Consider the following 14,004-nt stretch of genomic DNA (forward strand, 5'->3'; position numbering starts at 1 on the left):
CATAACTCTCTCTCTCTCTCTCTCTCTCTCTCTCTCTCTCTCTCTCTCTAACGATTAATCTTAGCGTTCGTTGCACCTAAACGTCGGGAGTCACTATCTCCTAAGCGGGTGTCACTCGGATTGTGATTAATAATAACGCGTTAGATGGACGCTCCTCAAAAATGTCCCGCCGGTCGCACCATTAGAGACGGATTCTGACGACGCGATCAGCGGTCATTGCGCCGCGTTTATCGGTTACGGTCGGGGCCATGGACCTAGGAATGTCAGGATGGAGCACAAAGTACTCCTGTGGACGTGGGATATGTAAAGCTTCAGGAATTGAGGGGAAATATCCGTTGCGGTTATCTTAGTTGATCAAACTTGATACATACAGAGTGCCTAGCATACAAAATCACGTGTGAAAGTAGAGCAGGTCGACCTGAGCAGGAGGACCCTTGGCATTATGCAAACAATCGTGTGAAATTTCGAGATATTAATGGAAAAAGACTGATGAACCAGACGCGACGTTGTGGAATGGACTCTATGAGCGCAAGATCTCTCATTGAGAGTAGCTGGAGCTGTCTGATAGATGCTCTACCTTTACATGTATATTTTGTTTCAGATACACTGTATATAACAACACGATATATGTAGACTCAGATACGTTTTCACGTCGTGCGCAGTCGCGCGGCGTGATTCTAATTCGAGGCATTGTTGCGTTTCGAGGTTATGTATTCTGTAAACAAAAATAATGTCTGCAGTAAAGTGCTTCATTTTCCGCTACAATACGCCTGACCGTTACGCAGAAAGCTGCAGAAGTGGAATATCCGCAAAACAAACAAATAAGATTCAATTAGAATGGAAACAATCCTACGCCGCTACCATCTTAGCTCGTTATATCTATTACAGTCCGCTTTTCTGTGGAAGTTCAACTCCGCGGAGATATACTCTGTCTAGATATTCCTACGATCATGGTCGGGGCCGAAGTCTTGCACGAACTCGTACGTGGATCTTGCTTTATAAGCGTAAAACGGAATAGTTGGGCGCTTGTTACTGACAATAAGTATCCACTTAGTTGGTGAGAAATCATTCTGCCTGGCAAGGGATAGTCTATACTACAATAAACACAATATTTCAAGATTTATTATTTTCAGGTCCGTCATTTTGCATCTGCCATTTTGAATTTTGCGAAACTGACTAAATATTGGAAATCAGCAGTTCAAAAACTGCAAATAAACCTAACTGTCTTTCTTCGCAAGAAAAATTGAACTATTTTAGTACTGATCCTGGAAAATAATGCAAGCGCAGGGTGGTTAAAAAAAAGATATAACCATTTAAGACTCTGCTATTTCTCGGGTGGCCATATTGGTTTGATGACGTCAGAAGCGAGAAATGTCAAACCGAAAGTTCCTAACGTTTTATTGCTTTATTTTTTACTTTTCTCTGAAGAACCAAATATTTTCCTAATCTCGAAACCTGTAAAAAGTACAGCAAACTCAGATATCTGGCTGATATATCACGTAGCATCGTAAAATAATTCTTGAAATAATACTACATTTTTCGGTTGTCACAGTGATTTGTGACAGCTGAGATATCAGCATGTATGAATTTCTCGATTTTCACAATGTATCACCAGTATCACAAAGTTTGCTGCACATTTTACGGCTGTGAGGATCACGATAATATCACACACTTTGCAGAGAAACTGAAAAATAACGCGATAAGACGCAAGAAACTTTCCGAGATGTCAAGCGCAGGGCCTAGCGTGAGCTTGGCCCAGTATCAGCCAATCAGCTACGTTGACACAGTTATTTCGTGTTCTCGACACTGCTAGGCGCCACCGCCAATTCAGACTTTCTGCGGCAAGATAGCAGAACCTTAAAAGTGTCAAGTGCTGCAAGGCGTAGATACATTAGAAGTATAGATACATTCGTGTGAAAAACTAATCAAGAATAAACAATAGAGAAATTTTGACATACTTTGGTAAGAAAGAATTGACTTCTGATCGGAGCGACGCTTACCGTCCGTCGTGGAGTCTGACAGATTCCCGCCGACGCTGGTCGCACCGCCGCTCTCTCGATCGCTGGATCCGCGGACGCCGCTGTCGGCGCTGCAGCTGCCGCGATCACCGGCTTGGCCGCCGGAGGATCCCGCACCTGCACCGCCGCCCACGTTACCCACGGATACGCCGAGCTCGGTGGTGCCCAGTGGTGGCTGCGAATTCACATGAGGGATGAGGGCGCAACCGCCACTGCCGCCGCCGCTGCCGCCTCCACCGCCGCCTCCACCGCCGCCGCCGCCGCCTCCACTGCTGCTGCCGGCTCCGGGTGTCGCAGCGCCGTTCACGCTGCCGCGCGGGAAGGACACCAAGGACTCCTGATCACTCAGGCAGATCCCGCCGCCTCCGCCGCGCTCCGCCAGCTGACGTTGAAGCTGCAAGTAGATACAGAACGATCCTGAACGCGGACGAACTCGGTGATTGTGATGGACTAAGTAACACAGTTTCACGGTGAACGTCATCGTCGCACTAGGAATTTATGACGGCGATGATGACGGTAAGACAAACCGGTCCAGAAGTCATAAGGGTCATTTTGTCACAAAACTGATATTTACGTAATAAATGAAGGAGCGTATTCTTCTCTATAATACAGGTTGTATTTGTATCATGTTAGTTGAATAACAAAATAGCTTATAATATAGAAATATCACATGTGGTATTTACAAGCACTTTTCCAAAATTGGACGCAGTGAGTAAGTGTTTTCTTGTCCCTATTTTTATTAATTCGTTAGTGTGAGATTTCTGGTCGCAATCTCTCCTTAGTTGTGTAAGAAATGCTGTGAGTTCAGCTAATTTTTCTTGCATTTAGTTAACCGAAATCTTGATCATGTATAATATATTTAAAAATAAAATAGATGTTGTATAGTATTGTATATATGTATTTTTTATTTTTAAATATATTATACATAATTAAGATTTCTGTACCGTCAAATTTCTAATCACGAACCAAAAAGAGATTCGGGAGTATAACTAATAATTTATAATAATATAATAATTTATAATAATTTTAATAAAATCCTTATTATATAATAGATTAATGCTGCGAAAACTTAAGACTATTAATGATTTTATTTGCCTCTTGACTGAAAAAATGGTCTATTTTCATGTAGTCAAATAATTTTATACTCTTTTTGACAAATTAGAAATATATTATAATTTCTTCCTAAAAATTCTTAAAGCACAAGTATTAATAGAAAAATCTTGAAGTACTAATTTCTTAAATTTACTTACAGAAAAGTTGCAAATTTTTACGTTTAAATAAACTTACGTTTTCATCGCGTTTGTCTTTATATTTGCAACAGAATAAAATAAGTAAATACTTGCGATCTCTATATGTAATTTTATTCTACAGACTTGAAAGTGTATATTTGTAATTTTTCATAGATTTTTATTAGCATTTTTATAGAATGTAAATGAGCGAGAGCGAAAACAACCCTAACGTGCCAGGTACAGATGTCCAAAATGTGTGTGCAATGTGAGGGTTAATAAATAAACTACGAAAATCCGATGAATCGTTCGTTGAAAATTCGTAAGCCCCTAATAAATTCATAATTCTGGCGATTCAGGAAGGAATTTCGCACAATCGTCGATTTTGGCAAATTCCTCGAACTCGAGGCCGTGCCTCGAACCCCGGCTCCGACTCTAAACTCGTTAATCCAGTTCATGATTATGCGTGCGCACTCGGCGAGTAGAACTCACCTCTTTTATGGTTGCGTGCGCGTGCGAGAGGGCGGCTTCTTTGTCCGCTAAACTAGCCGCAAGGCTCAGGCTTCGATCGGCCTCGTCCCTTGCCGCCCTTAGTAGACTCCAGCGTTCCCTCTCCCGTTCTCTTTCGCGTTCCTCCGATGGCATGCCGGCTCCTTGCTGCTGAAGACGTCCCAGGGTCGCCTCGTTCTCCCGCATCCGCTGCAATCAACGGTCAAAGAGACCCACGTCCGGGCAGTAACTCCGCCCCAGAACCTTCACCATCTACCGTTGCATGCACGAGACTCGAAAATACGCGATGAGCACAGCGAACAAGTGGTACAAGATTTCCTCGAGAATGACGAGCGAATAACAAGTCGAGCCGCGAAAATTTGCTTTCGTTGCTCGCAAAAGAAAAGAAAGGGAGAGAGGGCGAGAGAAAGAAAGAAAGAGAGGAAGGAAGAAGACTCTATCGCTTTACCCGTAACAGGTACAGCCTTTTTAGTCAAGCTACAGGTACAGTGGGGTCCGCCGGCAATAAATTTTTGCTATTTTTAACATGATAATAAAAGAAAGAAAAATGCTTTATAGTTTGAAAATAATACTTTATGAATATTATATTACAATTAGACATATAATAACAGTCTCAATTTTTCAGTAATCTAAAAGAAAACGTTAACTGATTATAAAATAAACACAATGTGGACAGTGTTGAAATAAAATACATTGAAAAACAAATAATCGAAAAAAGAAAAAAATTTATATTTTAATCTTAGTCCACAAATTATAAATTATATAAAAAATATAAACAAGTATGGTTAAATTAAATACAATATTAAAATCTTAGAAGATTTTTTTAGATGCAATTGTTACAGATAGTGCTTGCATATTTGGTGCATATTTGTTCATTGCATCTAACATATACTTTTTTGGACTTCATATCTCTATTTCTAGGACATTTATTACATCTTACTCTGATGGAAAAATAATTTTAAATCTTTCAGTTTCTTCAATTTTTAACATAGATGAAATTATTAAATGCAATGATTTATGAATAAATTGAGTTGTAAGACGTCTCTTAAGTTCAGGTTCTACTAACTGAAAGGCAAGAGCTTTTACTCTTTTGCATGAAGAATAAATCATATTGAGCTGAAGATTAAGAAAATTATTTTCATAAAAGTAACGTTAATAGCACAATGGGGTCACCAGACGAAAAACAAATGCATATAATTCACAGCTGCTTACAAATAACTCGATGATCTTTTCTTCTGTCACACTGGAAACTGTTACTCGGAAAGTAGATATTAGCGCCATACAGTGGACAGTTTAGGAATGATCACAAAAGTAAAATTAGTTGGGGTCCCTGGGACCCCATTGTATCGGTTACGGGTTAAGCGTCACAATGAAGCCATAAATCAACGATATAAAACATTTACGGTTATTATGGGTTAATAATGAATTAAAAGCTCGACGAATTGCGCGTAGAGACGCGCGTATTATGATCGATATTCCGCGAAACAACTTCAGCCGTGCTGGCGGGCGAACTCATCCCGTGGAACAGCCCGGCGAACAAACTAATATAACGCCGCCGGTAGCAAATAGCCGCTGGAAATCAAATCGGATTCGAAAACAAATATCCGGCTGATATATTCGCGAAAATGTCACTCGCGGACGTTTTGCGAAACTGTTTCGCGGCGCGACACGTTATCTCGAGCCCCGTCGCCGCGGGTGGAAAAGCGAAGAGAGAGAGGGCGAGAGGGCACTCGAGACGCGAGACCGGATCTTTGACAGGCGTGACACAGCCGGACGCCCTCAGTGATTGACGCACTCGATCGATTATTCCGTCTCGCGCTGTAAGCATAATTAATACTCGCCAGCGATGTAACGTAACGCGCGCGCGCACGCGCACACACGGCTAAGTGGAGTAATTGAGACCGTTCGGATGAATGTGGCGGAAATATGATTTCCCACTGATAAATACTTCGCATATGTGTGCCACGAGATAATAATACATGTTAAAATCTCATACAAAATTATCCCCGATTCTCTGTCACGCATCTCGCCACCTGATATCTCTCGGTCTGAATTTAAGGTAGTTGTAGTATGAAACAAGTTTCGTGAATATTTATTGAAACGTATATACTGAAGTGTTGTCTAACTGCTCGCGCAATCAAATTATGTTTGATTATTCGAGAATTGAGATATTTACGACTAAGGCTGACACTCTTTATATGTTTTTTTGAAAGATAGGTGTGTTATTTTTAATTTACCCGTTTTAATATCTTCCAAACGAAGACTCTAATGAAAGATTTTGATGATAAATTTATGATTAAATGAGAAACTCATGCGAGACTTTGATGATAAACTACAATATTAAAGACTATTAATCTTTAATATCATATATTAAAATATTAATCTAATATTATACAGATATTATTTTAGAATTATTCTCTATTTTATTTTGAAGATACAGCAGTTATCTCGAAATAGTAAAAAAGTCATAATTTATAGTAATATCATACAGACATTATTTTAAAATTATTGTCTATTTTATTTTGAAGATACAGCAATGAAAAACTTATAATTTATAATAATATTCGAAATACACATACATACACGGAGAAAATTTTATAATAAAAATTATTATAGAATAGGTCGACATATTGTAATAATTGACTGTCCTTTTATTTCATGTATGCTATTTATATTTTAGAAGCTGAAATGTACTATTAAAAAAATTGCTATGTTTTTAGTGAAATTTATTATGTTTCTAGATATAGATCTTATTGAGAGTCTCTATTCCTGCACTATACAAGAATTTATATGAAACGAAATTGTAATATTTTCTCTATGCATATACATATTCAAACATTTATATATATATATTTTTTTTTTATTTATTTGCATCAATTAGATCGATGATGATGCAATAAAGTACTAATAAAAAAAATAAGAAATAATATTTTCTTATTTGTAATATTGTGTATATATGCTTATCTCAACTTTGTTTCCAGTTAACATTTATTACTTAGATAATGAGAAGTAAATGTAGAATAAATTAAACGTATAGTACATAAAACGTAATTCTGTATGATAAATAGTCAATTTGTGAATGGCCCGTTTGACACGTAACTCAAAACACGACGCCTGGCGATACACAACTGCCTTAAAAACACACTCTGCAAATTTCTCCTCGTTGCCGGCAAGATCTTCCAGTAATAATCAAGATAAAAGAAGCAAAGCACGGGGATTTGGCGAAAAAGTAAATTACGGGATTACGTCAATCTGTGCGTTCCGGAAGCGTGCTACGCGATTAAGCGACGGGATAATTCGATTTTTCGCGCGCGATTATGTTCCGGCAGCGAGGCAGACGTGACGTTTACTATCGACTATTAGCCACTCCGTCGACGATATCGACTACGGCAAAGTTAATCCACTTATCTTTCTCTCGAGCGCGCAAGTAACTCTGTCGTACGTATAACAGGTGTTGCAGCGGCAGGTTTATCGGTTAAACTTCGCGGCAACGCGGTTATTACACAGCCGGCGCGGATCAGTCGGCCGGGCGTCGGCTGTTAGCACGTCATAGTTTCGCCGTCAAAAACTATATCGCGCAGAATATCCTAAAGGAGAAGAGGTGCCGACAAGTTCTTCGTTATGCGGTATAATTGCGTCGCTGAAAGTTCCAGCGAACGTCACTCGTGCAAAAAGCGTTCGACAAAGTTCCTCGCGATTGCGAAAATTCTCTTCCTCTGTCGTGTGCCGACATGTTGTGAGTATAAATATTGTAAGTGTTCAAGAAAAAGGATTCAAGACTTACAAGATAGATATTATCCATTATACTGAGTAAAACATAGGTCGGAAGAAAGAACCTTTCAGAAGTTTACAAATGTTCTTCGGTTTAACGGTAACGCAACGTTATACTCCAAGGTCTTTCTCGAATCTAGAGCTTCTTCTGCAGCTGGAATATCCCCATTGGCAAGACCATACATGAAATATATCTCATCTGCCATTTCCAAATTAGAATAATAAGCCGACGTAATTAAGAGGCTTCTTGTTATCGCGTCTCTTGAATATTGTACGATCACAAATGAAGCAAGAAGATAACGTAAGTAATTTAATTATTGTGTAGAAATGAGACTGATTCAAAAGAGACCAGAAATCTTTGAACAAAATCACGTAAACGCCTTTAATAAATATCAAAGTAATGGTGGGATATGTGTTCGTTTATTCATCGCATGCGATCACGCACACACAAGGGAAGCACAGAAATAATTTGTACTACCAAAACTGGAAAACATCTGTAACTGTGAAAGGTTTAATTTTTCGATCTATATTTACTAAACATTTTTTATTCAGTATAATGAGTATTGCATACCCTGTAAGTTTTGAAATCTTTTTTTTACCCTGTATATATCTCACAGGGACTTTTCTCTGTAATTTTTGTGGGAACGTAGAACGGATTGAAATGAACATAAAAGAACATAAATTTTTAGATACTAATTAAAGAAGATTTGTGTATTGTGCACAATCAATTTTCTTTCGTTAATAAAAAAAAAATCTATGTGAATTTTGCAAAATGATAAAGGGCTTTTATATTTAATTTGACCTGTAATCTAATATATATAACAGCACACATCGCCATTACAGCTCATCTATCATATTGCGTATAATCACATTCGCCAATCTTTTTAAATTAATATCTCGATTATTGCGAAATGGTATAGGATTTTTCTATTCACTCCAATTCGTTCTGTGTTCCCACAAAAATTGCGGAAGAGAATCTAGAACATCTTATTCATATTTCTTGATCTACAATTTCAAACAATACAAGAATAGTTAATTGTTTAAAAAAATTAATATCGCTTCATAAGCGCTTCGCGAAGCAATTGAGAGGAAAGCACGATGGAATTAGGTTTTTATTACCGTTCTGTGAGCCCGAGACCGTCCCGATTTCTTTATTATAATTTCAGCGGAATTATTGAGTTCATAAACATTCATAAGGCGCATTGAAATACCCGGAGGGCGAGCCACTCTGTACTAAATATGCGGACGATGTCTACAATTTTCCGACGCGGTGCTACGCAAAAGAAGAACCTAAGCAGTCTGGACGCTTCAGCGACGAGCGGGTAATTCCATCAGGGTTTCATAAGCGCATTGCCAGGTTATGACGTTGGATGATAAACAGGTAGGACCGGCGAGAGAACGTCGAGACTCGCGCAAAATCGAACAAAGCCTGGCGGGGCTGAAAGAGATTGCGCGCGCGAAAACGTGGCGCGCGTGTCTATAGACAGGTCACTACTTGCTTTGAGCTCAATTGCGGATGTCGTGTTCAGAGCGCGGTGTAAGATTAAACATGGTTCAAAGAGAGGATCGGATGTCTCGTATAAAGGAATTAGAGAGATAAGTACTGCGTATCCTTTCTCGCAATACGCGTGCGACGTATCGAGTGATTTCGACATACTACGAGAGGGAAGTTTCAGAGAAGATTAAATCATGCAAAGGCAAAGCAAATCGAAGGAGGATTTGGTGCCAGCTCATTTAAAAATTATCTGGTTATATACATTACAGAATAAAAAAAAAACATGGTAACATCTTAGATGATTCTTTCGTAATTATTATTCTTTAATAATTATTATTAATTGTGACACAACTAATAATGGGAACTTTATTCTTTTTTAATATCATTTTCCGCATAAAATTTTTTTGGGATCTAACTGGGATCCAACCTAATTTTCTAGAATAATTACGGTTTTTAAATAGAAGTGTAACGTTTCAAGCATGTGAATTTGAATGGAAAAACCAAAATTTTTCAATATTTTTCTGGTCTTCATTTTATGTTAGAATTGAATAAATCACGTTAACTTTCTAAATAATTTTATTAATCAGTAAAATGTTCAAAGTATTTCACAAATATTTTATTATTTTTTATTTTTTATTCTTTATGTTGAATATATAATAATTAATATAAAATTCCTAAAATTAGTATAAAATTAGAATATAATTAATATAAACCGAATTCCCGATTTGATACGACAAAGTATATCGACATTACCGACTGAAAAAAGCATAAATTCCCATAATTGATGCAGCAACAGAATGACTAAAAATTATGCTTAAATTTCCGTAATACATTTTACATAAAATATTACTTCTAACAAGTTTTCATAATTCTTTCCGTATTTCTATTTCTATTTCTGTCTCAATTGTAGATAGAGATTACTATATTTGGAACAAGAATGGAGTTCCTAAATTGGTATCGTAATGGAACAATCAATTTTGGGACAAATTTGGGCATTCTAATCGGAATTTATGCTGCATCTGGGGAAATCTTGAGACATTTCTATGCAAGTTATGAAGCAAATATACTGAATTAATCGTTAACTTTACATCATACAATAATGTGAAATTTTTCTTGCACTGACGCAGCAATAGATTTACTAAAAATTACATTGAGATTTTTGCATACTATTTTATATGACATATTGTTTTCAGCAAATCTTGATAATTTTTTATGTATTTTTTTCTCGTATCTCTATTTTATCATTTTATATGATAAATATGAACGGCATATAACAATTCATAACGGATACTATTTTACAAATAGACTAATAAAGTTGCTTTCAAATTTACACTTGTCTATCTGTTATTTACCCAGACTTTCATGATTATCACGTGAGACAATTGATGATGGAAACTCTACAATTTTTTAAATTATATTTATGAAGCAAATATATCGTGTTAAATTAATCTTTAAATCATACAATAATAAATATGAATGCCATATAAACCACTCAAGGTAAGGAATGTAATCTTATAAATCGACTAGAATAAAGTTGCTGCCAAATATATACACACTTGTCTATTTAGAATACTATCCAGAGAAAAAAACTTTCCCATTTTTATACGAATTCTGGTGCTCTCGCGACTAGTAATAAGATTTAATTAAAATGAGAGATTATTGTTATATTATTGAGAGGATTAAAATATCCCACAGACGCAATTCTCTAAGTCGACGCTGTTCAAAAATATATCCTTTGAAATATTGTAAAAATTTACCAAATCACATTTTTTTATTCGATGGCGTTTAAGGCAGTTCTCCATAATGATGGACGGGTAACGTTTACATTAAAATCGTAATTATTTAAAATCATATAATTATTTTATATTATACGAAGGCTACGTATTATATATAATATTTGCTGGCCCGTAATTGAGACTAAATGTTTCAAATTATTTTTTTTATTATTTAGATTAATTTAAAGTTTAATAATTTTGTTTTAAAACTATGATATTAGAGTTGCTTATATTGATATTAACAGTTCGTTTAATTTAAGAATGAAATTTAAGAAAAGCTCATTCACACACACACACACATTTGCTCACAAAAGAGAACAATTATTTAAAATACTAACTGGCAACCTTTTCAGTAACGGATATCAGATCAGCCATAGTCTATCATTGCTTTATCGATCAGTATTCGATTCATTAATAGCCACATAGAGGCACAAAATGGGCAAGGTTCTTAGATGCGAGAAAGACGGAGAAAAAAGAGAAAGATAGAGATCCTCTCGCTCGACCTCGCAAGCATGGTCGCAATCTCGTTAGAAGAGAAAATCGAGGGTAACGCGGGATAGAAAATCATAAGGCCGTGCGCAGCGCGTGTCGACACTTGCCGGAGGTAAAGTGGTTTATGCAGAAGGAAAAGAAAGAAGAGATAGAGTGAGAGAGGGGAAACGGAATAGCGGACATGGGCGAGAAAGGAAGAGAGATAGAAGCTAAGGAAAATTGACGGGGCGTTTTACAGCGAGGAAACTGCCGTAAAACCGGAGGCGACGCGTGTATTCTTTCGGGACAACACAGTCACCGTCAGAGAAGCCCGCGCGACGGCGTTGTCGGTGACACGGTGTAGCCTGATATTCTCTCATCAGGTGCTTTCCTCCGAGTAACGAAGTCGTTTCTCGGCTGACAGCAGGTAGCGAAATTTCAACTTCTGTGAGATCAGGCTCGTACAAGCTCGTTGGTTCTCGCGAGACAAACGCGCGTCGCGAATATCCGCCTCTCTTGTAAGCGTGTCCCTTTGAAAAGTTCGCACGAACTTTGCGTGGACGACTAGCGGGTAGGCAACGCGGCAGGAAAGCAAGCCGTACACAAAAAAATGCATACTGCATTCCAGTAAATGTTACTCGTTTCAGATATTTCGTAAGTTTACATATCCGCAAATCTATCATGAGTTACCGTCACAAGCACTAAATTTATTCAAAATACATTCTGAATCCTAGAAGTGCTGAGTTCAGCACTTCAATCGGGAATGTTAAAATTCAAAATTATAAACAAGATTTATTATGCAGTTCTAGATTTGAACAAGTTATAAATTATAAAAAGAAATAAAAAGTCTATGTTGCGGGAATGTTTAGTTAAACTAAACTGGCTGGTTCACTGCGTAAAGTCAAAGCAATGTCTTTTTCGAGAAAGCTTTATAATATTCTCGTGAAGAAGATAAAGTGTTCTTTTGTGAGGATATGATAATGAGCTTTTCCTAAATGTGTGATATGAATAAGGTAACGGTCTTAATTACAGGTCATTTAAAGTTAGAGAAACTTTCAATCATAAATTTGCCGAACGGATATTAAAACGAGCTGTTGATATCAATATGAGCAACTAACATTGAATAAAAAATTAATTATTAATTTAATAATTAATAATTTATTAATAATTATTTATTAATAAATTATTAATTTTATTTTAAAACAAATTATTAAACTTTAAATTATTCTAAATGATAAATAATAATTTGAAACATTTAGTCCCAATTTTGGATCAGCAAATATTATGCATAATATTACGTATAATATAAAATAATTATACGATATTCAATTTTGTATTAACAATGTTCATATTTACATTGTGTTTTAGTTCATACAGAATAACTATTCTAGAAGTCTCATGGGTCTAAAGAGTCAATGTAACTGATATATATCCTAGATGTCTTTTTCTTAAATATTAAGAATGTTTGTGAATATAAACTTAAAATATAGCAGTAAAAGAATTAAGGAACGTAAAAACATATTTTTCGTGTTTCTCATTGTAACGTGTTTCTCAGTGTATTTTTTAATATATTAATAAACCGAGTTTAGAGATCGCAACTCGACTCGTAATCGGGACCTTATATTCTAAGACTATTATCATGAAGGTATTTTTTGTTGAAGATGACAATTACTCAAAAGAAGAAACGTCGACTGTAGTAGTCGTTGAATAATTACTGTTCTTTGGCAATGGAATAATATTTTTCCGCATATGTGCACGAAGATATCGGTTTAACGAATTTTTCGTAAATAGGTGTGCGACCGTAACGAAATTAACTCTGTGCCGAATTAACTGCACTCATGTATCGTATCGCGTTTTCTTTATGACGTACGCGCGCTGTGTGTATTTCATAACGCACCACGTTGGTAGGTTTCATTTCTGCCTGCTGTGGAATTCCGTTTGCTCGCAATAGTTGAGAGCGAGTCCACGAGAGAGAGAGAGAGAGAGAGAGAGAGAGAGAGAGAGAGAGAGAGAGAGAGAGTCGCCCGCGGTGGCGACTTCGTCCAAGTCCCATCTCCTGTCGCGTCTTCCAGCGACACCATTTTCGGCGTAGGCGCGTCGCGCCTAGAAACAGTTCTTAACGCAAGAGAGTGCGGAGAGATCTCGCCGTTTCTCACACGCGACGACGATGACGACGATGATGCCATGATTGGCGGCGTCGACTATCGATGTTGATAACATGCGCGCGATTACGTTTGCGTCTCATTCGGCCAGGTGTCTCGCGGCGTCCGCTCCGACGCCGCAAACTCCCTCGAGGAATTATTGATTTTTATTTACGACACGGCTAATCGAGGCTCGATAATTATCCCGATCGGTAGCCGATCGTTTATCCTTCAACGGACTGCGGAAAAAGGAAGGAGCGAGATCTCGAAACCCGCGACTCATCGGCTACCGGCTTTGCGTTATTATTCTCTCTCGCTCTGTCATTTACTCACTCACTCTCCCGCCCCTTTCGTCACCTTGCTCGCCAATATGGATTTGCGAGATCGCATCCAACGGATAATTCATTTGGTGATAACGATATTCGTTGTTTTTATCTAATCGTGCGGCTTGCGCGCGAGGAAAACCTCGAACGGGTCTAAGAGATACGTGTTAACATTACGAACACCGTGAATTTCGGTGAGGAGAAGCGGCACGCGTTCTGGTGACGATTGAAACAATCTTCCCTGATTCGAGGCAACGTCCTTTATTCGCGACAA

General features: G+C 37.5%; 1 protein-coding gene across 15 annotated transcripts in view; it reads right to left on the bottom strand.

Annotated features, from left to right (window-relative positions):
- The window catches only part of LOC116844569 (kazrin), a 315,333-nt gene that overhangs the window by 35,965 nt on the left and 265,364 nt on the right, over window positions 1-14,004 (bottom strand). For all 15 annotated transcript variants that reach the window (XM_032816274.1, XM_032816273.1, XM_032816276.1 and 12 more), the window contains 2 exons: window positions 3,737-3,943; window positions 2,001-2,412 (listed from right to left, as the gene is read on the bottom strand). In XM_032816274.1, coding sequence (XP_032672165.1) covers window positions 2,001-2,412; window positions 3,737-3,943 — 619 coding nt within the window. The remainder of the gene's footprint in view (window positions 1-2,000; window positions 2,413-3,736; window positions 3,944-14,004) is intronic.

Source organism: Odontomachus brunneus, unplaced genomic scaffold (genome assembly GCF_010583005.1).
Source record: "Odontomachus brunneus isolate Ranch 3 - 2012 unplaced genomic scaffold, Obru_v1 Obru_scaffold_042, whole genome shotgun sequence".
In the NCBI taxonomy this organism is placed as follows: domain Eukaryota; kingdom Metazoa; phylum Arthropoda; class Insecta; order Hymenoptera; family Formicidae; genus Odontomachus; species Odontomachus brunneus.